Source organism: Microtus oregoni, unplaced genomic scaffold (assembly GCF_018167655.1).
Source record: "Microtus oregoni isolate MIOR12 unplaced genomic scaffold, Mior012 000047F_ref0000412, whole genome shotgun sequence".
Classification (NCBI taxonomy): Eukaryota; Metazoa; Chordata; class Mammalia; order Rodentia; family Cricetidae; genus Microtus; species Microtus oregoni.
Genome location: NW_024543221.1, coordinates 15,158,842 through 15,183,656, shown reverse-complemented (window position 1 = coordinate 15,183,656; position 24,815 = coordinate 15,158,842). Strand labels below are relative to the sequence as shown.

Here is a 24,815-nt window from a genome sequence, read left to right as displayed (position 1 = left end):
CACAGCGGCCCTAGGAAACAAACCAACTCCCAAATGCCTGCTCTCTGAGGCCTCGGCTTGCGTGCCCAGTTGTCGGTGCCGCTCCTCCGCTCAGTGTCCACCAGAGACAGCAGACAGGGTACAGGTTCACTCCAGTGTGCCTGGTGGGCATGCTATTCATTTACAAACTGCTCCTTAGCCTCTCTGGGAAGTTGACAGCTAAGTGTGGTCAGCAAAAATCCAGGAAGGATCTTTCCATTTCAAGAGGGTCCTAACACACAGGCCTGCAGAAAGTGAAGGGGCTGGAGCAGCCAGACAGAGCGCTAGAGGACAGAAACCCATCAGGTTGTGTTTGGCCTGAAGGGTCTCTTCAAGGTCACAAATTAGTTGCAACACAAAAGAGCCAGGCTAGAAGGGACCCTGAAACCTGGAAAGAGGAGAGAGAAGAGAGGAGGGGAGGGGAGGGGAGGGGAGGGGAGGGGAGGGGAGGGGAGGGAGAAAAAAGAAAAGAGGACAGGAGCCATAGAAAGGAAGGAGGGAGGGAAGGAAGGAAGGACAGAAAAGTAAGCAAGCTATCTGGGCTTGGTGCCACCAGCCTGGAATCCCAGTTTTCTGGAGGCTGAGGCAGGAGGATCACCGCCAGTTCAAGAATATTACAGGCTACAGAGTAGGATTTATTCTCCGAGAGAGTAATTAATAAGGCCGGGTCCTGTTTTACAGGGCCCCTCCCTAGTTGCTGACTGTGCTCCGCCCCGCCGTCCTCCCGCGGGCTTCAGGCGGTCCATGGCGCTCCCCGCGCCCGGGTGGCGGCTGTGGCCGCTGGCGGCGCTCGCCTTGGTGCTGGCTCTGACCCCGGTGGTTACAGCCCGCGCTGGGCAGACGCCACGCCCGGCAGAGCGCGGGCCCCCGGTGCGGCTCTTCACGGAGGAGGAGCTGGCCCGCTACGGCGGCGAGGAGGTAGGCGGCGCGGCCTGGGCCGGCTGCTGTCCCCAAGCCCCAGCTGGTGGCAGGGGACCCGCGCGAGGCCCTTGGTGGAGGCCCGGCGCTGCCTTCATGCCCCACCCCGCGCTCCCCTCGCCCTGCCTCGTCGCTGTGGTTTGAGTACAGACCTCAGACCCTTCTAGATTTTAGTGTGAGTGTGGCCTGGGGCCACATGGCCTATGGTTTGTGCAGTGGCCAGCCAGAGCGCGCTCTCTGGGCTAGTGAGACTGGGGCGAGCCCGGATGATCCAGGACTTCTCAGCCCTTCCTCTTCCTGCTCCGTTGTCCCAGGCCTTCTGGAACCCTTCCATCAGACCCCATTTAGTGTCTGGGCTCGTGGGGATGAATGCAGAGGGGGAACAACGCTCTCCCCCATAGGGGCGGCTGCTTTAGGTAGGGAGGAAGCCATACTTTCCAGGAATGAATCCCCTGCCTTTACTGCCGGGGGAAACTGAAGGGCTCAGCGGCTCAGGAGGGAGGGACCTGTGTTGCTTTGCTCAGCCTTTCTGGACTGTGCTCCCTAGTCTCTCTGTTTTAGCTGGCCTTACACAGACCGAATGTGCAGGGGTCCTTATGGATGACAATTTAGGACAGTAGTTCTCAACCTGTGGGTCGCGGACCCTTTCACAGGGGTCCCCTAAGACCATCGGAAAACATAGATATTTACATTACGATTCATAATGGTAGCAAAATTAGAGTTATGAAGTAGCAACAAAATAATTTTATGGTTGGGGATCACCACAACATGAGGAACTGTATTAAAGGTTACAACATTAGGAAGATTGAGAACCACTGGTTTAGACCCATGGGTCCATGAGGAGGACACAGGGATAGGAATGTGGTGGTGGTAGGGGCAGATGGTGTTAAGGGAGCTCTTGGTGCAGATGCTCACACGTGCAGAGAACACTTAGCAAGGAGTTGTATTCCTCCCTGTCCGACGGGGATGCCTCACAACTTGCATGGGGTGTCCAGTGGGCTTTACGTGGAGAACCATGCATGGGCGCACCCAGTGTAGCTGGGGAAGAAGCCAGGGTTTCTAGTGCGCAGATGACTGGCTCTTGGTCGTTTGCTGCCAGGGAAAGGGTATATTCAAGGGGAAGAGATAGCGTAAAGAACCCAGGAGTGGATTCGTCTTTAATATCTGTGAACCCCCCTCTATAGAGTTTGCATTCATCCATATATGGGGGTTCTTGACCCCCCCCCCCAGCACACATTCCAAGGAAGGGCACACCCAGAGACTACAGGACAAGGACTAAGACCCTAGTTTTCATACTAATCATATGTGGACCGAGACTTAAGGGTGGAGAGCCATAGCATGAGGTGGGAGGAGCCAGGAAAGGAGTTGCTGGGAGCAGAGGCAGAGGAGTGCCCTGAGTAGTTAGCAGAGCTGTGCGGTGCCAGAAATGGCTCTGGTCTATGCTATGGGTCCTGAGGAATTACCAGTAGCCACGCCCACCACCTCCAGTAGCATCATGGTTTGTTATTTGGTCATGCTGAAACTTAAACCTTTACTGGTACCTGGGCTTGTGATTTAAGCCAAGTCACTAAGCCTCACAGCTGCCATATTTCAAATGAATGGTACTGGCATTGGAGAGGAGGAGGGGAGGTATTATTACAACGTTTTCAGATGGTGGGGCTGGCTAATCAGGTAGCTGAACCGAAGGAGGCTGGAATTCTCCAGCAGGTCCTTCCTTCCTCCCTCCCTTCCTTCCTTCTTTCCTTCCTTCCTCCCTCCCTCCCTTCCTTCCTTCTTTCCTTCCTCCCTCCCTCCTTTCCTTATGTCCTCCCTCCCTCCCTCCCTCCCTTCCTTTCTTCTTTCCTTATGTCTTTCCTCCCTCCCTTTCTTCCTTCTTTCCTTTCTTCCTGGAAGAGTTTGTTACTATATAGTTCTGGCTGTCCTGGATTCACTATGCAGACCAGGGTGGCCGAAGAACTCACATTGATCTCAGGCAGGCGCCACCTGCTAGGGAGAGTTCCCTTTTCCTCAGGGAACCTCGTGACCTTTCCGTGGGCTGAAGCAGGTCACACCCACCCAGATTAACTATGATGATTTCCTATATGTAGAGCCACCTGACGTAGAGCAACCTCAGACCAGGCACTTGTGTTTTCTTCCACTTTCTATTACTTTCTTCTATCCCTTTTAGTCTGTTGGTAAACCCCTGTTCTGTGACCCTCAGATAGGTCATGGGTAATGAATGCCTGCAGTACCACAGGAAGGCAGTTTTCTCTGGAAAAAAAAAAAAACACCTACACAGCAGGTTCCCTCCAAAGAGGGGTGCTGAGGAGCTGGTCTGGCTCAGCCCTCACCCGGGCCCAGAGGATGATGAGGTGTGGGTACTCTGACCAGCTGTGTCCACAGTCCACTCACTTCCTTTCTGCCCAATGCTTCCACGGTCCTTGAGGCACTTGCTATTGGCCAGAGACAGCCAGAAATGCCAGATGGTGAGGCCACCACATGTCTCAGGTGAAGGGCAGTGAAAGCTCCTGTCCCTTTCCTGGAGCCCTGGCTCTTGAGCAACTTTGGGTCCCTACTCACTGTCCCCCTACATCTAGACAAGTTCTCTCTGGGCTAATGATGCCCTCTGGTGGGCATCGAGAGAGGGCAGGAGGAACCTTGTGTTCCAAATCTCCCCGTGTGGTCCTGCCTTCCCCTCTGAGTCCCTCCTCCTTATCATATCATAATATCCTTGGAACCAAACGGCCTTACTCAGCAGGGTGTGGTGGGGGCAAGCCTGGAATCCCAACCCTCAGGAGACATTCAGGAGAACTGGGTTCAGGGCTAGCCTAGAGAGCTCTCGTGCTCTCTCTCTCTCTCTCTCTCTCTCTCTCTCTCTCTCTCACACACACACACACACACACACACACACACACACACAGAGAGAGAGAGAGAGAGAGAGAGAGAGACATGCACAACTAACAGTCTCAACCATAAAGAACGTGTTTGAGCATCTTCTAGACTCCTTCCAGCTTTAAAGTCAAAGTCCCTGTGAGCAATTTTGGAATTAATTTTCATTGTTCTAGTTTTTGAGACAAGGTCTTGCTATCTGGTCCTGCATTTTAGGGGTTCTATTGCCGTGATGCAACACGATGGCCATGACTCTGGAGGGAAGGGTTCATTTCCTCTTACACTTCCAGGTCACACTCCATTCACTGAAGGAGGTCAGGGTAGGAACTCAAGCAGAGCAGTAACCTGGGGGCAAGAATGGAAGCAAAAGTCATGGAGGGGTGAGGGGTGCAGCTTACTGGGTTGCTCCTTACAGCTTGCTCAGCCTGCTTTCTTATACCCCCAGGCTCTGCCACAGTGAGCTGGGCCCTCCCACATCAATCAAGAAAATGAACCGCTAGCCAGCCTATAGGCCAGTCTTATGTAGATATTGTTCAGTTGAGGATTCCTCCTCCAAAATGTCCTTAGCTTATGTCAAGTTGACATAAAATTAGCCAGTTCCATGGCTGGCCAGGGACTCACTATGTAGACCAGGCTGGTCTCAAACTCACAGAGATCACCTGCCTCTGCCTCTTGGATGCAGGAATTTAAGGTGTGCATGCCCACACCTAGCTGGAATTACATTTAAAATACATTTCCATTAGGAAAACACCAGTCTTCCTTCTTGGTTATCTGATTCTTCTTGAGTTTACAAATCTTAAAAACTTAGATTAGGCTCTTCCATTTTGTGGTCATCTCTCTTGAGTGGCAGCCACCAAAATGATGTTCAATCCCTTTGTAAATTCTGACCAAAGCAAGAACTGGAAAAGGCATTCCAATGTTGCTTCCCACATGCGGAAGAAAGCCATGTTTTCCTCTGTAGGGGAACGTGGTACAGTAGTGGTACTGGGATATCCTGACTTATCGGGAAACCAAAATATACTTAGAATTGCAATAGGTCAGCTGGGGGGGGGGGGGGCGTAGAGCTGCAATGGGACAACTCAGCCCTGGAGGAAAGGTGACCTGACTATGGGGAAGCCAGGCTCCCTAAAACCGCAATACGACCCCTCTGGAACCATCAGCCCAGATAAACTAATACATGGTATTGCCACGGCAACGGAAAAGCAGCCTATAGGAAGCAGTTACGTCACAGGCCGGTGCTGTGACAACCTGCCGCCTTTTCTAGCTGTAGCCACCAAGTGAGATATGTACATATGCATGCATGCATACATACATACATACATACGTACATACATACATACACACACGCATCATCATCATCATCTCTCAGGCTCAAATAAATCTTTTTTTTTTTAAGAATCAAAACAAAAAGTGTGTCACTGGCATGCTTAAACCCATGTGTGTCTGTTGGTGACAGGATCATGTTCTGACTGAAATCATCCAGCATTTCATATTCTTTTTTAAAATATTTATTTATTTATTATGTATACAACATTCCTTCCATGCCTGCCTGCATGCCAGAAGAGGGCACCAGATCTCATTATAGATGGTTGTGAGCCACCATGTGGTTGCTGGGAATTGAACTCAGGACCTTTGGAAGAGCAGGCAATGCTCTTAACCTCTGAGCCATCTCTCCAGCCGCCTCATATTCTTTTGATTTGTGTCTTATTTGAGCTAGGGTCTCACATAGCCTAGGCCTGCCTCAAATTTGCTAAGTAGCTGAGACTAAACTTGAACTTCTGATTCTCCTGCCTCTCCTTCCTGAATGCTGAGATTACGGGGTGCACTGCCATGCCTGGTTTGCTTGTCTGCTTCAACCCCCGACTGTTTTGCAGGAGGGCATTGCCACACCTCATGGCACTTTATGACTTTCCGAGCTTTGGTGAATGGGGTTGACATTGTCTGAGCGGTGGTGAGCCTGCCAGGGCCAAGTCTAGCAGCTCACCACCATTCCTGACCTAGCTTGTGGCAAGCAGTCCTAGCTACCTGTGTAGAGTCAGTGTTTCTCTCCTTCCTCTCACGCCTCTCCCCTGCTTTCCAGGAGGATCAGCCCATCTACTTGGCGGTGAAGGGAGTGGTGTTTGACGTCAGCTCTGGAAAGGGTAAGTGGCTCTTTCTTTCTGGGGAACACAGGGCTGGAGCAGGTGCCTGGAGGAACGAGGCAAGGGGTCACATCAGGCAAGGCCTTTCCCTTCCCTCTGAAAGGCCCTGATGGAGCTAACCCAACAGTGTTTCACCAAAAGAGGTCTTATCTACTTAGTACTTCCTGACCATACCAGTTCCTGTTTGGAGGGCTGTGGAATCCAGTTCAAACCTATGAGCACTCCAGCTGAAGGCAGAAAAGTGCCCCTTAGCTGAGACTTACTGTTCTAGAAGGCAACCAAACACTGTTTCCCCGAGTCTATCGACACATAGCACCAGGAGGTGTTTGGTTTTTAAATAATTTGTTTAAATTTTTATTTTGCATACGGGTGCTTTGCCTGCATGTGTGTCTGTGTAGCATGTGCATACAGTGCTCACAGAAGCCAGAAGAGGACATTGGATCCCCTGGAACTGGAGTTACAGGTGGTTGTGAGCCATCATGTGGGTGCTGGGAATTGAACCTGGGTCCTGGACAAGAGCCAGTGCTCTTAACCACTGAGTCCTCTCTCCAGTCCCAGGAGGTGGATTTCATGACTCATCCTGTAAGTCCACATAGTAGAAGGAGACTTGGCTCCCTGAGGCATTTGAGACCAGAGGTTCTTGTCTGTATTTGTATATACATCTCCATACAGAGATACACACAGAGATAGACAGACAGACAGATAGATACATACATACATAGAGACAAACACACCATATGCACACACCATATACACAACATACACACCACACACACACACAGGATTGAACCCAGGACTTTATGTACGATAAAGTCATACTTTGTCATACTTTAAGAACAATAAAGGTAGATCAGTAGACAAGCAGTCTACCATTGAGCCACACACCATACCTTTCCCGCTCCTTTTTAAAACACTTACTCTGGGGCAGGTGCAGGCTAGCCTTGAACGTGCAATCCTCCTGTGTCAGCCTCCTTCCTAGCTGTGATTGCAGGCCTGCATCATTAGGTGTGACTTGCATTTTAACTTTCAAAGAGACTGCATTGTGTGTTTTCTATAAACCACCGCTCAGTCATGGTATGTCTCCCTCATGTTCTGGATTGGTGAAGAACCATTCCAGGTTGGTGGAGCACCATTCTGGATTGGTGGACTGGATTAGTGGAGCACCATTCTAGGTTGGTGGAGCACCATTCTGGGTTGGTGGAGCACTGTTCTGGATTGGTGGAGCACCACGTGGACTCGGGCCTTCCATCTGCCCTGCTGTGTTCCTTCTCAGTACTACAGCCTTTTCTGAGGATGGGGGGGGGGGGAGTCTGGAGAACTCCCAAGTAGCTCCTGGCTGCTCTCCACACACCCACTCTCTCCCCCTCCACACCCCCTGCAGAGTTTTATGGGCGAGGAGCCCCCTACAATGCCTTGACCGGGAAAGACTCCACCAGAGGAGTGGCCAAGATGTCACTGGATCCTGCGGACCTCACTCACGACACTGTAAGCTGATGAGCTGACGAGCGTTTGTCAGAATGCTCTGCTCTGCTCCCATGCCATGGGCTTCGTTCTTGGCCTTTGTTTGTTGTTTCCTTGAGATGGGGTCTCACTGTGTAGCCCCGTCTAGGCTGCAACTTTCTATGTAGACCAGGCTGACCTCAAACTCACCAGACTGCCTCTGCCTCCCAACGGCTGAGATTAAAGAGTGACACCACTAAGCCCAGCTAATTTTTTAAAATGTGTTTACTTATATTTTCTGTGTCTTGGTGTTTTCCCTGCATGCATGTCTGTGTGAGGGAGTCAGATCCCCTGGAACTGGAGCAGACAGCTGTGAGCTGCCATGTGGGTGCAGGGAATTGAACCCAGGGCCTCTGGATGAACAGCCAATGCTCTTAACCACCGCTGAGTCATCTCTCCAGCCCCTGATTTTGGTTTTTTGTTTAAGTCTCTCGGTTAAGCAAAATTGTTTTATTTCTTTGGATTTGAACCCAGGCCCCCCACATGTTAGGCAAGTGCTCTGCCGCTGGACAAGACCCTTAGTACCCAAAACTTCCTAATAAGCCCATTAAATAGCCTATGTTGCATGGTGGCCAAATACTTTCTTAAAATTCATCATCTTACTGGGTCACCCCTACTTCAGAGCTCCCATGGCTCATTTCCGCTTACAGACTTAAGTCCAAACTCTGTGTGGACTTGTCCAACTTGGCAGACTTCACTGTGTGTCCCCAGCCTGCCCAGCAGCTCGGTACCCCTGTGATCTGCACCCCATCTATACCCACCTCCGAATAACAGTCTCGGGAGCTGCTGTAGCTTAGGATGAACTGGGGAGAAACAGGGTACCCTCCACACTTGTGGTTTGTGTAGAAGGAAACAGCATTTCTTAAAATGGGGCTGGTTATAGCCACATCATGGCTAGGGCATGTGGCAGAGAAAGCAGAAGAGAACGGGTAAGTGGCCAGTGTCCCACAATTCCTGTGGAGGGCAAACTCTCAATGTATGCACCACTCGCTAGGCCCCGCCCCTTAAAGGCTCCATCACCTCCCAGCTCCACCCTGGAGACCAAACCATTGAGGGGACCTTTCATAAAGTGACACTCTCCATCCAAATTACAGCAGATGGCGTACTCACAGGTGTAATAGTACAGAGGTAGACACCTGTTATAGAGCCACCCACCTAAGACTGGGTGTCCTGTGGGTGATAATTCCTCTATCAGCTGACAGTCAAAACTGATGAAACCATTGCTCCCCTGCCCCTGCACACACACCCGGTACTCCACCTCTGTACAGACACTTTGCATCTACACCCTGTACACACTGTTCACAACCTGCACACACATGCTGCATTCACCCCCTGCACACACATATATATTGCCTTCACCCCTGCACACACATGCTGCACCCCCATCCTATAAACACGCTCACTTAACCTCTGTACAAATACTTTAAAAGTCCATTGTCCGTTACTTGATCTAAGATGGTTTTTCCACATATTTCTGGCAAGCGGGGGCATCGTGAACACAAAGGTGGTTTCCGGGGTGAGCCTCATTCTCTGCAGCACAGATGTGCAGACCCCAGCAATTCCCCAAATACAAGAAACACAACTACAGAATCTGTGATAGTGAGGACTGTGTTCTTGCTCGCTCCTAAATTTTATTTTTTTAAGTGTGTTTTTCTCTTGCATTTGGGGCTTGGGGCAGGTAAGGCAGGGCAGAGAGAGGGTAGTGTCAGATACAATGTGGCCAAATGCAATTTGCTCACGTCCCTCTCCCATTTCTTTCCCCCAGACGGGTCTCACAGCCAAGGAACTGGAGACACTAGACGACGTCTTCGCCAGGGTGTACAAGGCCAAATACCCCATTGTTGGCTACACAGCGCGCCGCATCCTCAACGAGGACGGCAGCCCCAACCTGGACTTCAAGCCTGAAGACCAGCCCCATTTTGACATAAAGGATGAGTTCTGATGTCTCGCTGCAAAGGGCTGTTCTAGGGTGAGGTCGGGGGGACGGGGTTAAATGTCCCACGAAACACGTTGGGGAAGCCTCTGGGTGCCCTGCATCTGAATAAAGCTGATGTTAACTGGGAGACTGCTTTGTGATGTCCTTGGTCGGGGCTGTGCCTGCCTGGGTGTCCCTGCCTGCACAGCATCCACGGTGCTACGCTTCACTGGAACTACAGCTCAGCGTTGCTATCTGGGCAGTGGGCTGTAAGGGACCGTCACTGCGTCTTCATTCAGTTCTGTGCTCCCCACGTTCCGTGCCACAACCGAGTGTACTTTGTAGCAAGGCTAAGAGTAAATAAACACACCATTGCTGCAAAAAGAATTCTGTCTCTGCACTTCATATGCCCAGCTTGCAGGGCTTAGGCGTGGGGTTCCTCTCCTGGTTCTGCCGTCCTTGTCTGCCTGCCAAGAGGCCGGGAGGTGAGGACCATGGAAGCAGCAGTGGGAACAAAGCAGAACAGTGGGAGGGATGATGGGAAATGAGTGACTGTGGGTCCTGGCCATGGTCAAAGACTGTGTAAGGCATCTGGAGTCCAGCATGGCAGAGCCTGGCCAGGGGTCATTCGAGAATGCTGACAACCACACCTCACACTGTCTATCAGGCCCCGGGAGGAAATCCCTCTTCTGAGGGTATTGTCCCTGCTGGTGACAAGGGCACCAGCATCTGGGATCAGAGCACTGCAGGGAGCTACTGTACCTGCAGAGAGAATTACCGGGCCCAAATGGCAGTCATTCTGAGGCTGAAAAATGCTGTGTCCACCTGAACCTGCAGATCCTGTAGTAGCAGGAAATGTCTTTAAATAAACCTTTGTTATTTATCTTTTATTTCTTTTCTTTTCTTTCTTTTGAGGTAGGGTATCGCTATGTAGATCAGGCTGGCCTCAGACTCACAAGAGATCACCCTTCCTCTGCCTCTTGGATGAAAGGCTGTGCCAACATGCCCAGCTTAACCTTTGTTGTTTATTAAAAGAAACAGTCCTGGAGAGATGGCTCAGCAGTTGAGAGCAGGTGCTACTCTTGTAGAGTTGAGAGTTCACAACCACCTGCAACTCCAGTTCCAGGGGACCGAATGACTGTGACTTCCCTGGACACCCGTGCTCACATCCACCTGCGGCCCTCTCCACAAACACACAATTAGAAATAAAAATAAACCTCTAAAAAATATATGGGTTGGAGAGACGGCTCAGGAGCACCGTCTGCTCTTCCAGAGGACTTGCTACAATTCCTAGCACCCACATGGTGGCTCACAACCGTCTGTAACTCCAGTCCTAGAGAACGGGTGCCCTCCTCTAACCTTCATGTGACACCAATCACACACATGATACACATGGTGCACATACTTACACGCAGACAAAATATCGATACACTTAAACAAACAATCGAGAATAAACAGAAAGAGGCTGGGATGTGGCTCACTTGACAGACTGCCTAGTATGCAGGAGGCTCTGGATTCCAGCCCCAGCACAAAATAACAGGTGTGGTGACAGACACCTGTGACCCTCAGGCAGCAGAGGTAGGAGATCAGAATTCCAGATTGTCCTGGCTGTGTGGTAGGTTCAAGGTCAGCCTGGAATATGTGAGTCCCTGTCGTGTTTCCTAAAGGCTGGGATTGCAGGCAGGCACCACCATGCCCAGCCTTCCAACAGGCGCTTAGAGTGCTTCCTGTGCCCTCAGGGCTCATGCCCACCTTTCAGCGCTCAGCCTGACCTCATCTTAGGCACTGTGCTTTTCCTGCTAGCACTCTCTGTAACCCAGGAGCACCAGCTTGCTTGCGATTGCCAAATGGGGGTGGGGGTGTCTTAAGGGCCCTGAACTCTCCCTGAAGTAACAAGCGAGGGGTCTGGGGAATTTCTTGGTATCAATACCAAAAGTCTCACATCCCAGAAACCCTCTGTGCCCTGGACACCTCTGAGGGACCAAACTTCACCAAGCTGACTCCAGGCCTCCTGCAAGCTGAGAGGCAGGTGGCTACCATTGGAAGGAAGGAAAGGGAGGGAGGGAGGGAAGAAAGGGAAGGGGAGGGCTGGATTAGTTACCTGGGAGAAGAGGCTGAAGAAGAGAGTGGAAAGCTTGGGTAACCCCACAAGTTTAACCTTCATCTCTGGGAGCTGCCTCATCTATGTCTATGACCGGTGACTGGTGTGACTTGAGAAGTTACTTGCCTCTGCACGCTCAGGGGTCAGACCCCTCACCTCTGTACTCCAGGCGTCTGTAGGAGCACAGATCTCACCCCGGCATGTGACATAAAGTCAGCTCCTTCGCCGTGACAGAGAACAAGGATCTGCAGCATGGAGTCACCACCAACAGGGGCCGGAGAAACGCCTTAGCAGTTAAGAGCACTTGCTGTTGCAGAGGACCTGAGTTCAGTGTCCAGCACCCGTGAACACGGCTCAGACCATCTGTGGCTCCATGGGCAGTGGGCATGCACACGGAGCACACAAACACATCAAAGCAAACACTCAGACACATGTAAGATAAAAATAAATAGAAGTCTTTAAAAAAGAAGTCCAGCTGGTGTGATGGCACACACCTTTAATCCCAGCAATCGCAGTGGGTTTTTTTTATATTCATTTATTTATTATGTATACAATATTCTGTCTGTGTGTATGTCTGCAGGCCAGAAGAGGGCACCAGACCTCATTCCAGATGGTTGTGAGCCACCATGTGGTTGCTGGGAATTGAACTCAGAACCTTTGGAAGAGCAGGCAATGCTCTTAACCACTGAGCCATCTCTCGCAGTGGGTTTTTGATCCTACTGCACGTACTGGCTTTGTGGGAGCCTAGGCAGTTTGGATGCTCACCTTACGAGACCTGGATAGAGGTGGGCAGTCCTTGGGCTTCCCACAGGTCAGGGAACCTTGATTGCTCTTCGAGCAGATGAGGGAGGGGGACTTGATTGGGGGAGGGGGAGGGAAATGGGAAGCGGTTGCGGGGAGGAGGCAGAAATCCTTAATAAATAAATAAATTAAAAAAATAAAATTAAAAAAATCCCAGCACTCAGGAGGCAGGGACAGGTGGATCTCTGAGTTTGAGACAGAGTGAGTTCTAGAACAGCCAGGTCTATACAGAAAAACTGCCTCAAAAACACACAAGTGAGTCCAATAGTGATTGAATGTCTATACGTTTGTGTGTGCATGTGTCTCTGTGTGTCTGCCTGTGTCTCTGTGTGTCTGCGTGTCTCTAAGACTGTATGTGTGTGTCTGCATGTGTCTGTGAATGTCTCTGAGTGACTGTGTGTGCCCTCTGTGGTTCCCTGCCATGTTACCTCTTTAGGTTCTCATGAGGCAGTACCTTTCTGTCTTGGGCTCTTCAGCACTGCCATGGGATGGATTTCAGAGTCACTCGCACATTTGAATCCTGACCTTAGGGGTGGGTTTCAGAGTCACACGAGTGTTTGAATCCTGACTTTAGGGGTGGGTTTCAGAGTCACGCATGTGTTTGAATCCTGACTTTAGGGGTGGGTTTCAGAGTCACGCGTGTGTTTGAATCCTGACTTTAGGGGTGGGTTTCAGAGTCACGCGCGCATTTGAATCCTGACTTTAGGGGTGGGTTTCAGAGTCACGCGTGTGTTTGAATCCTGACTTTAGGGGTGGGTTTCAGAGTCACGCGTGCATTTGAATCCTGACTTTAGGGGTGGGTTTCAGAGTCACACGTGTGTTTGAATCCTGACTTCATCGCTTCAGCTCTGGAGGGGCTAGTTAGCATCTCGGAGCTTTGGTTTCTTACTGTGTATGACGAGGGCAAAAACAGCTACAAGGTTGGCTGGGGACTAGGGGAGGCAGATGTGTGTTGTGCCCAGCTGGCTCCTGACACCTGAGGGCTGCATTTCTCCACACTTGTCCCCTTTCTGCTGCATGCCAGCCCCACCTTCCAGGCCAGCAGGCATCTTCCAGCAGGGGTATGGCCACGGGCAGGCAGAAGGCATTTACGCACATGCCCAGTGTTGGGGCAGCAGATTGGGATTTGGAGGAAGTGCAGATGGGCAGCAAGTGCCAGCTTGAGCCCAAGCCTGAGCCTGGCTCTCCTGGTGGAGGACTCTGCAGCTTCAGGGCTCTTGGATGCTCTGTGGAGCCTCCCTGCATCCCATGGGCAGTGGGGAAACTGGCCTCTCTCCAGAGAATGGCCTGGACTACATTTTTGTTACCTGGGGCCTCATCCCAATGTTTCATGCTGTGGGACAACGGTCTGTACCCTGTCAATTGTATTTTAATAAAATGCTGATTGGCCAGAAGCCAGGCAGGAAGTATAGGTGGAGCGACAAGAACAGGAGAATTCTGGGAAGAGGAAAGATTCAGTCTGCAGTTGTTACCCAGACACAGAGAAAGCAAGATGAGAGGGCTTCTTCACTGATATTAGGGACTGAGCCACATGGCTAGCACAGACAAGAATAATGGATAATGTACAATGTAAGAAAGAGTTAATAAGAACCCTGAGCTAATAGGCCTACCAGTTTATAATTAATGTAGACCTCTGTGTTGTTTCTTTGGGACTGAACGACTGCGGGACTAGGTGGGACAGAAACCTTGGTCAACAGTTTCAGTGGCTCCAGCACACTTCTCCCCAAAGCCTCCCTGATGACTTGGTTCTGGTCTGGCTCCCACTTCGCCCAGGACTGAACGTACACTCTGCAAGTGCTGCACTCGTCTCTTCTGAACCCACATACATGCTGCCCCCGTTGTTCACACTGGCTGCAAAACCCTATATCCTCTTAGATACGTCTTCAGGGAAGCCTCTCAGACCCTGGCACGGCCCTGTGGTGGCACAGAACCTGCTGACCTGAAGTTGTATTTTATGCTTCCAGCTTCTCACAGGGCTGGACACCCTCACTTGGTTTGCCATATCCATACCACCTAGCACAAAGCCCAGAACCCTGAGTGGTTGATGCTATGGGAATGAACGAGCTGGTTCTCTCTCTCTGGGCACAGCCCTCTCAGCCACCCTCTCCACCACGCTCTGTGTGTGAATGCCGAGCCTCCTCTCTTCCTGCTAAGCTCTCCTCTCTGGCAGAGCCTACTTGGGTATCACCTCCCCGACCAACCTCGCCAGTGTTTCCACAGCTCATCATCCGGAACCTGCATGAAAATAGCAAGAGTTCCCCAGGCAACCACAGGGGCAAGTGGTAACCAGCTTGGGCATTCGTGGAGGAAAACAAACAGTGCCCTTGCTGGTGATCTTGGCTGCCCAGGAAGCCAGCTGGGCTGCCTCTTCTGGCCTCAGACCACCTGCTCTGGAGCCCAGAGGGGAAATGGGCGGGAGGAGACTCCCTGGAGCCAGATTGTCCATCGGTCGTGGGGTTGCCACATTGTCCCCTCCCTGGAGGGTCACTTAGGGCCACTTCTAGCTGCCCTGGTGTCCAGAAACCTACCTGAGTGTCAGAAGGATATTAGCAGTCAGCAGCCAGCGACTCCATCTTGCAGCCCAAGTCTTCAGTCCCCTGGCTCTAGGCCCTCCCTGCCATTCAGCAGGGCACACAGTCTGGTTCTTGCCTTGCTCCTGTCTAGAATGTGTAGAGGGTGTGGGGGTGTCACCTAAGGTGCTGGAGGTCCTGGGGAGTATGTGTGGGGTAGGTTGTGAACCACGGCGGTTACTAGAAGAGGCTGAAGGGTAACAACTGTGGCTGGAAAGGAGAACTCTCGTACCACCTGTGGGAAGGAAGCCAAGAGCTGAGAGCCAAGCTGGTTCGAGGCAGAGCCTGGAGTTAACCCTGGGTACGTGCACGTGGAACACGATGGGTCTGTGGCTCCTCTGGAGCTGCCAGGCTCGCTGGCTCGCTGGCTCGCTGTGGCTCTGGTCTCACACGCCACCTCCTGTGATGAGAAGCTTGCTGCATGTCTTGGCTCTGGTTATCTCTTACTCCTCTGATGAGATTAGGCAAATCCAGGGTGATATAGCCATGACTACCCCTGAAATCTCCGATTCTGCTCTGGCTCAGCACCACTCACCCTGATATGCCTGTCTGAGGCTGCAGCTCGGAAGACGGCCGGTGCTTGAGCCGCCCGTGCGAGCAACACGGGCTGCGTCTCTGTATCTGATATTCAAAGATGGAGTCTTCTGTTGGAGTCCTAGCTCAGGGCAATGGTAGTGAGGATACAGCTTGGGTGGGGGTGGGGGCCCTGGTGGCAGAGACTCTGGATTCTGGGCAGGGAGGGCATCTTGAGACACCCCCACCTCCTTAGTTTAACCCTTTAGTCAACAATATTATGGTAAGTGGATGGTGTCCCCCCAAAACTCACGCAATGTCTCCGTGCCCAGACCTGTCTGGTCTTCTCCTCTTCTATTTACCCATGGTTTTCTCCTTAACACTCAGTCATAGCCTCCTCTGGGCCAACACGCTCCCCTTTAAAACTTGGGCAGCTTCTCTTCATTAAGTAAAATATGGGGCTGGGAGGTGGCTTAGAAGGAAACAGCACCTGCTGGCAAACCTGACGACCTGAGTTGGATCCCTGACCCCTGGAATCCCTATAAGAAGCCTAACGTGGCACATGTCTGTAATTCTAGCTCTCCTGCTTCCAAATGGGAGATGGAGACAGAAAAGCCTGGAAGTTCATGGTGCCAGCTGGCCTGGAGTCCGCTAAACAGTGGTAGAGAAGAGAGACCCTGCCTCAAAAACAAGTTTGAGAATCAGCGCCCAAGGCTCCCCTCTGACCTGCGGCACACATGACCTCATACACAAACGTGTATCATATACACGTACACAAAAACAGCTAAGTGTTTTCTAAATGAACTAAAACACAGGGAAGCCCATTGACTTGTACTGAGCTCCTGGGCTGGGGTCCCAAGAGGACAATCCCAAACGGAGCCCCACAAGCTAAGCCCACATCACCAGACGGAACCCTAAGATCTGCCCCTCACAGAAGCAGGAGAGAGACAACAGACGAACCTCACTAGGTAGAAATTTCCTAGAAAGAAAGGAAATTTAAAAAATGACCTGCCTGGTACCAGCAGCTTGTTTCCTTCCTCTGCTGTCTCTGCCCTTGAAAGCCACTCCCTGATAGGCTAATGAAAGCCGCTCTCTGATAGGCCCGTGAAAGCCGCTCTCCAATAGGCCCATGGGCATCTTCTGTCTTCTACATGGGATGCTGCTGGGCTCATTGAAGCTAATTGGATGTTTAAAACTGTTAACTCTATTCCTGGATGCTGCTCACAATTCCTTAACTACACTCTTTTGCACATTCATTTGTTGAACACCTATATGTGTATTTCACACTTACTAGGCAGTCAGGCCTGGGCTAGGTTCTGGGGTGGATCCCGGAAGAATTTAGGACAAGAAAATACAGGAACCATTCCGGCCATGAGTGGGGAGAGCAGTGGGCTGAGTTGCCGAGTGGTTTTCCTAGGACCAGGAGGTGCCACAGCACGTAACCGGGAAGCTGGGGTGGCAGTCGCTTCTGCTCTAGGTTTTCCCAGGAAACTGCCGGCCACCTTGGCCTGCTATGGCCCACTATAGCCCACGGTCCAGCGCAGGCAACAGTGCCCTCTGGTGGCCGGGCTGCAGCCGCCCCAGCAGCTGTCTTGAAAGCCAGGAGAAGTTCTATTTTTGGTTCTCAGTATTTCCAAAATGAACTGCTAACAGGAGCAGCCAGGTGGCTCGGCAAAGGACCCGGACGCCGCACTGCCGGATCCTTGTTCCTAGGACTAAATCTGCTCTTGGCTCCCAGGTGCTGGTCCCTGCCCCACAGGTTTGATGAAAGGGTCCCCAGGGGGGTTGGTGGCTTTACTGGTCGCCATCTGGCCGCAGAGTGACGTGTTGGAAAGAACAGCAGATCCTGGGTCAGGAGGCTGACGTACTGCCCACGTCAGCAGTGAGATAGCAGCTACGATAATAGCTGGGTTGACTCACGAGTGACTGGGCCAGCCTGGGCCAGGCTGACATACGTGGTTGACTTTGGTCCTGAGGACCCTGCCACTGTCTCCATTTCCTCAGCCAAGAGTCAAGGCACAGAGAAGGTTCAGTATGCGGCAGAGATAGGACCTGGGTTCCTATGTTTGGGGACTTACCGACACAGTCACATTTTAGGGTGTCCTTGCACCTCAGCTACCCCACAGAAATGCCCAGAGATCTGTGTCCTGTCGGGTTGATGGTACTAACCACAATACCTATAACACCCCACCTATAACACCCTTCCCACAATCCACTTCTTGCTCCTCAAATATGTTCATGGCCTTTGGTGGACTCTGTGTATGAAGCACTGTGGGGGAACCATCAGCCTAAGGAACATCATGATATCACGTTGTTCTGGTTTCTGATACAAGGTCTCACGTAGCCCAGGCTGGCCTTGAACTCAACAGGTAGCCAACGGTACCCTTGAATTCCTGCCTCTCCACTTCCACATCTGTAGTGCCGGGATTGCAGGTGTGCACCATGGCACCCGGCACACACCGTGTTGTTCATGGGAGGCATTATACTGTACCGCAAATCTCCCAGCACCTGCCTCTTTTCCTATTTGTTTCCACTTCCCATCCTAACCTCAGGCACCCTAAGGTTTAACTGCAGGTATTTCATATGTGTGGCCTCACACAGTGGCCATCTCTCACCGTCTGGCCACTTTCACTGGCATGAAGCCTTTAGGCTTCTCGTTCCATGCATTGCAACTGACAGGAGCTCCCCCTCCTTCTGAAGGCTCAATAATATTCCGTTGTGCTTGAATGCCACGTTTTCTTCATCTCTCGCCTGTGGACAGACGTTGGGGTTGTTCCCATATCTTGGCTATTATGAATAAGGAAGAAAAATCCCAGTTTCTCCATCCAAAGCGAACAGAGACACTGAATGAAATATAATTCTGTGGAATTTATATTACAGGGGGTTATATTTCAGGAAAGCCTGGCTTGGGAGAGCGCGCTAGCTTCCACATCCTTCCTCCTCCAGCCCCTCCTAGGGTGGTAGGTGCCTGCTGTCCTGTATCAAATCCACCTGCCGTCTCTCTCATGGGGAGCTCTTTCTCATGAGATACATCAGTCAGTCTCTGGTATCAGCGGAGCTCTAAAGTCCCTGTACACAGACTGCCTGGATATCCAAGCAACAGCTCACTGTGCACACTGCTGCCTTATGAGCTAGGTGGGGAAGTGAGGCTCTTGAGGTTAGGGGACTTGTTCAAGGACACACAGGGTCTCCAGGTCCCTAACGCTGCTGACCCTGTGCTCACAGCAGAACTTTACAGCACAATTGTCTCGTGGTGCCCAGTCATGTTCTAAGATCTCTACCCTGCAAGCTCGGCTTAACTACGCTGAGGTGTGGCATGCAGGGGTCCTACTCCAGGACCAGCCTCAGCATCACCTGTGAAACTAAGAAACACAGCCCCAGAACCAAAGAGGGGTGATTCTTACCCGCCAAGTCCAGGGCGGTCTCCGCGTGCTAACTATAGTCACAGTTATGAATCTGCTGTGACAATGGAAGCATTGCTGTCAGGAGGACACAGGCGAGGTCCCCAAGAGCCTCTGGACACAACCTTCCCACCGACATGTGGCCTTTGACACGTGCTTCTGTCTGAAGGCACTTTATTTACTGCGTGCTGTTGATCCATCAACACTGAACTTGAGATCATGCCCGAATGGAGCTCACCTCGCACTTGGGATTTTTCCATGCAACACATCACGCCTGTTTCTTAAGTGAGGACTGCTATACCTGGTCGACATTTTAAGCAGCAAAATCAACAAAAGGCACAAAAACCACAAACCAGGATGTTCAGTAGATAGCAGAACAGATCCATATTTCTGGTATCATGGCTGAAACAGGGAAACGGCTCAGCAGGCAAAGGCTTGAGCCCTGGTGACTCAAGTTCAGGCCACAGAACCCACCTGAAGCGCCAGGTGTGGTGACATACATCTGTTGACCCAGTGCTCCTGTGGCAAGATGCAAGCAGGGACAGGAAAGTCACCTGGCGGTACAGAGAGACTCTGCCTCAAAACAGGGTGGACGATGAAGGTCGTCTCCTGAACTTCATCCTCTGACCTCCACACGTGCACTACGGCATGCGCTACCGCGCGCACACACACACACACACACAGTGTGAATGGATGTTTTAAAAGAACTAAAGCAAAGGAAGCAGAGTACATAGTGATCCAGGCCAGTCCACACATGCAGGGCACACGCTAATCCATGCCTGTCCGCATGTGCAGGGTGTACACTGATTCATGCCAGTCCACATGTGCAGGGCGCACATTGATCCATGCTGTCCACATGTGTAGGGCACACGCTGGGCGCACGCTGATCCACACTGTCCACATGTGCAGGGCGCACACTGATCCACACTGTCCACATGTGCAGGGCGCACAGTGGGTGCACGCTGATCCACGCCTGTCCATGTATGCAGGGTGCATGCTGACCCATGCCATCCACATGTGCTGAGCTTCTCTAGTTCTTCTCTGCAAACCCTTGAATGACCCTGGGGTGGGGGGGGTCAAGGGTTGACTGGGAGGGGATTAAAGGTAACTTCTGACAAGTGAGTGAACTTACACCAACACCTGTGAGTGCCCAGGATGGTTGCATGTAAGCGTTCTGTCTGCCTGTGGGTCTTATGGAATCTGGTGGTGTGGGGAAGAGTGAGTGAGGGGCTGCTGGGGTTCAGGAGAGCTGGTGCCACCAAAGCCTTGAGCCAGGCAGAGCAGCCACTGTGGGCTCTGGGCTGGGATCCTGTCTTAGCTCTGACCTTGGTAATCTTCCTGCGTTGGGTCATGGTTGAATCTGATTTTCTTATAGGAGTTGATCTGTGAGTGGTGGATTGGCTCTCAGTCTGGGTCACAGTGGCCTGTGCCACACTTAGGTAGACATGGGGATAGAAAGCACCTCGACATCCCTTTCATCCCAGCAAGTGTCCTCTTGAGCCTCCTATAAGGGCAAAGGGCCTAACAACTCAACAGTTCCTGGTGTGGCCAGGAGGGCCCATCTGGCAGCTTTTTCAAACATGGCTGCCACGGTTTGGATTTTAGGACCCAGGGCTGATGCATCGGAAGGTTAGATCACAGTCTGTAGACTACTGGAGAACTGTGGAACTTCTGAGAGTCTTCGGGTCCTCGGGGGCATGTCCTTAAAGGGGCTGCGAGATATTTCCCCCATCCCCAGCCATGAGCTGAGTGCTTCTCACTTGGTGTACTACCCACCACAGGCCCCCGGTGTGTTTACTCTTACAAGTTCCAGTTTATCGGGAAAGTTACAGTTAAGAAAGAAAAACCTTGGGCCAAGGAAATGCTCAGTGGATGAGAAACCAGCTCTGCAGACACAGGGACCTGAGTTGGCGCCTCAGCACACATACAACCGGCACACAGACACAGGTAACCCCGCTAAGTCTGTGCAATCAGTGTGCCCCAGTTTTATCAGGGAGGCTGCCCCAAGCTGGGTTTGAAGGACGGCTAGGCCTAGACAAGCCTCCCCAAGGCAGGCGGGGCTGCCTGACCAGGAGAACTAGGGCGTGGGTTTCAAAGTGCAGTGAGCAGAGGTCCTCAGGTGACTCAGCCTGTGGGTGAGAAGCTACCTCTGTAACCTCTGAGAGAAAGAGACCTTGGGCTACAGAGAACCTGCAGCCTTCAGCAGTCCAAACCACACCATGTCCACCATTGTGTGTGTGTGTGTGTGCAGTGTGTATTGTGTGTGTGGTGGTGGTGGTAGTGGTGTGTGTATGTGTGGTATGTGGTGTGTGTGGTATGTGTGTGTGTGATGTGTGTGTGTTTACCAGTTAGTAGAATGCCTGCTTATATGAGAAACTTGTTTTGTTAAACAAAGGCAGTTAGCCAACTAAGGGGTCATTTATTGAACCTTTTCCTTCCTTCTTTCATCAATTAGCCAATCATGTTAACTTGTGAAGTTGAGCTCCCACCGATGGGATAAGACAGTCAGCAATCATCGACGATGTTACGGATAAAAGTGGGGAGTCATTTTGGCCTCAGTAAGCTTGCTATTGTGGTTGGGTTCTGGCATATTCTTTTAACAAAACTCCTTGGGGCCGTAGAGGTGGCTCAGTGGTTAAGGGCATTTGTTGCTCTTATAGAGGACTTTGGCTCAGTTCCCAGCACCCACAGGTCATTCACAAACTGTCTGTAACACCAGTTCCAGGGGATTTAACATCCTCTTCTGGGCTCCACAGGCACCAAGCACACACATACATGCAGGCAAAACACCTATATATATATATATATATATATAAAATAAAAATAAGTTATTTTATATATATATATAAAATAAAAATAAGTTTTAAAAAAGAATTACATGGGTTGGAGAGATGGCTCCGAGGTTAAGAGCATTGACTACTCTTTCAGAGGTCCTGAGTTCAATTCCCAACAACCACATGGTGGCTCACAACCATTTGTAATGAGATCTGGTGCCCTCTTCTGGCCTTTAGGCATACATGCAGGCAGAACACTGTATACATAATAAACCAATAGTTAAACTTAAAAAAAGAAAGAACTATGTTACCAAGATACATCTACTTTGCTTCTGTATTCCTTTGTGTAATACCAAAATTATTTATTCTCTGTTCTGATACCTAACATGTGTGAGGCCTTAGGTGTAACACACACCTGCAATCCCAGTCCTTGGGAGGTAGAGGCAGGAGGATCAACAATTCAAGATAATCTTTTACGGCTAATAAGTTTTATGCCAGACTGTGTGAGACCTTGTTTCAGAAGGAGCAGGAGTGGGAGGAAGGAAGGAGAGGAGAGATAAGATGGATGAGGGAGGGGAAGGACAGGGAGAAGGAAAGAGAAGGAAGAGATAGCCACAGCTATGTGAAGCCAGTTTGCAACACCTCTCTGACCTCATGGAAAATGTCTGGGCTACACCATCACCCAGCCCACCTGTCCTCCTGTGCACTGGGCTTGGTTGACCTTCTTGAATCCCCCTGATCCTCATGAGACCTTTCTTCTACAGCCCAGCATAGGCCAGGTTTGGGAAACCAACTATACACAGCTAATAAAACACCGAACAGTCCAATCTGTTGGCAGAAGATTGCTTGTTTGTTCCAAGCTGCCCAGACCACAAAATAATCACATAAAAACTATATCATTTAAATCACTGCTTGGCCAATCACTTAAGCATATTGCTAGCTAGCTCTTATATCTTTGGTTAACTCATTTCTATTAATCTGTGTATCGCCACATGGGCTGTGGCTTACTAGCAAGGTTCCAGTGCGTCTGTCCCTAGCAGGGGCTGCCTGGCTTCTCCCTGACTCTGTCTTCTTTCTCCCAGCATTCAGTGCAGTTTTCCCCGCCTAGCTCTATTCTGCCCTGCACGGGCCCAAGAAAACTTTTTTTATTAACCAACGGTATTCACAGCATACAGAGGAAATCCCACATCACCAAACCACAGGGATCCAACTTAGAAAAGAGGACCACAGTTCCCAGAAGCAGCATAAACACAGATACCATGGAAACAATAGGGACTGGACTTAGCCACCAGACCGACCTGGGTGAGGGCCCACATCACCACAGACTATCTGTGTGACCACGGCAAATATCCAACCTCTTTGTCTGTGTTTCATTCTGCCGCTGGGATTGGAAACCCTGACCAAAAACTACTTAGGGGAAGGGCTTGTCTTAATTCTCAAGTCCAGGCTACAGACCATCCCTGTGGGAAGGCCAAGGCAGAAAGGTGAAGTAGCTAGTCACAGCCATGAAGAGAATGAATTCACACAGACTACTGCTCAGCTTGACTCTATTCTTACACAGTCCAGGACGACCTGCCCAGGGGTCCCATGGTAGGTGGGGCTTTCACCTCCACTAAGGTGACCAAGACAATCCCCCAAAGTCAACTAGATCCAGATAATCCTCCAGTGAGACTCTCTTCCCAAGTTAGTCCAGATTGAATCATTTTGGCAATTAAAACTATCACAGGGCCGAGAGATGACTCAACTGTTGAACGCTAGCCTCACAACCCAAACACTAGCCACTTAGGGCTGAGATGGCCAGGGTAAAGGCTAGCCTCACAACCCAAACACTAGCCAGCACACTTTGAGCCTCGCTTTCTTTCTTGGTTTTATTAATGTGGGAACACTAACATCCTCCCTGCATTGCTGCTCTGAGGATGAAGTGAGATCACAAATGCAAAGGGGATGAGAAGGGCGGTCCGGGGCTCGGATGGAGTATTGTGGACAGATGCGGGTGCGAAGGGCTGCAGGGGGCTCGGATGGAGTTTTGTGGACAGACGCGGGTGCGGAGGGCTGCAGGGGGCTCGGATGGAGTATTGTGGACGGACGCGGGTGCGGAGGGCTGCAGGGGGCTCGGATGGAGTATTGTGGACGGACGCGGGTGCGGAGGGCTGCAGGGGGCTCGGATGGAGTATTGTGGACGGACGCGGGTGCGGAGGGCTGCAGGGGGCTCGGATGGAGTATTGTGGACGGACGCGGGTGCGGAGGGCTGCAGGGGGCTCGGATGGAGTATTGTGGACGGACGCTTACAGCCGAGATGAACCAGGCAGCGCTGAGACTTCTCATTCGTGGCTGTATCACCTGGGACAACCTACCTTACATTTCTGGGTAAGATTTTCTAATCTATAAAATAAATTTGTTGGCACTGTCACTGCCTGCTGGTGGCATGAACTAGGGTTGTGCTTGTCCTGGGTGTTCTGTCCCCTCTGCACTTGGCCTTGGTAAGGACTAAGTAAACAGCTTATCCTGTTCCTTTCAAGATGGTGAGCTGCATGGTCTCCTCTATGTGGGAGCCCCCAGGTGTGGCGTGAAGAGTTTAGAGCAGAGGAGCTTGGCCACACTCAGCATCTTCTCCAAATTCTCCCACCCTGATTACCTCTGTCCCCAGCGCTGCCCTAGAACCTCCCCAGTCACCTGTCACCTGAGCAGAGGCAGAGAGCCCCTTGTGTGTCTCCTAGGAGGGGCTGGGTCTGCCCTGGGACAGAGATACCCCATGCGTCACTGAGCTGCCCAGCTCCAGGCGATTCTACGCAAGTGCCCATGCCAGGCTCGGATGAATCACCTCCCACTCCGTGTGGTCACCCTGGCTGGCAACAGAGGCCCTGTGTGTTTCTGTGTGTCGTTTCTTTCCATTCCATGAGTCAGAAGGCACCAGTCACTGGCCATGTGATGCCATACTCTCCTGCCAAGGAACTGTGGCAAAGAGTTTCTGGAAAACCCTCGAAGGACGGGAGGGCAGCTGTGGTTGTCAGAGAGAGGCCTGAGCTGAGAGAGCTGGAGGCAACCTTGTGAGATTAGCATTAGGAGAGAGCTCTGGTCTCATGAGACCAAAGGCCACTTCGGGCAGCAGCAGCTGCTGGGTGAACAAAACTCTGGTTCCCTGCAGTCATCTGATTATAAACAGAAAAGCTTTTTATGTAAAACTGCTGGTTAATTAAGAAAAGTATAAAAGAGAAGGACTGATTTGGGTGCCACCACCACACACCTTTTATTTATTAATTTCTCTAGTGTCGGGATTTTAAAAAAGGATTATTTT

The 24,815-nt window shown here is 51.2% G+C and overlaps 1 protein-coding gene and 1 non-coding gene across 2 annotated transcripts; both read left to right on the top strand.

Annotated features, from left to right (window-relative positions):
* Positions 1–534: 534 nt before the first annotated feature.
* Positions 535–9,508, top strand: Nenf (neudesin neurotrophic factor). Its single transcript, XM_041635434.1, has 4 exons — positions 535–936; positions 5,885–5,945; positions 7,327–7,430; positions 9,211–9,508. Exons 1-4 carry the CDS (start codon positions 763–765, stop codon positions 9,385–9,387), a joined length of 516 nt encoding a protein of 171 aa, XP_041491368.1. The 5' UTR covers positions 535–762; the 3' UTR covers positions 9,388–9,508.
* LOC121435960 lies at positions 8,914–9,073 on the top strand. Its single transcript, XR_005972637.1, has one exon. It is a non-coding gene; the product is annotated as a U1 spliceosomal RNA (small nuclear RNA).
* Positions 9,509–24,815: the final 15,307 nt, after the last annotated feature.

Coding starts and splice junctions, on each gene's coding strand:
- Nenf (XM_041635434.1), top strand. CDS start 763: ATGGCGCTCCCCGCGCCCGGGTGGCGGCTGTGGCCGCTGGCGGCGCTC. Junction 937..5,884: donor CCCGCTACGGCGGCGAGGAG/GTAGGCGGCGCG, acceptor CCTGCTTTCCAG/GAGGATCAGCCCATCTACTT. Junction 7,431..9,210: donor CGGACCTCACTCACGACACT/GTAAGCTGATGA, acceptor TCTTTCCCCCAG/ACGGGTCTCACAGCCAAGGA.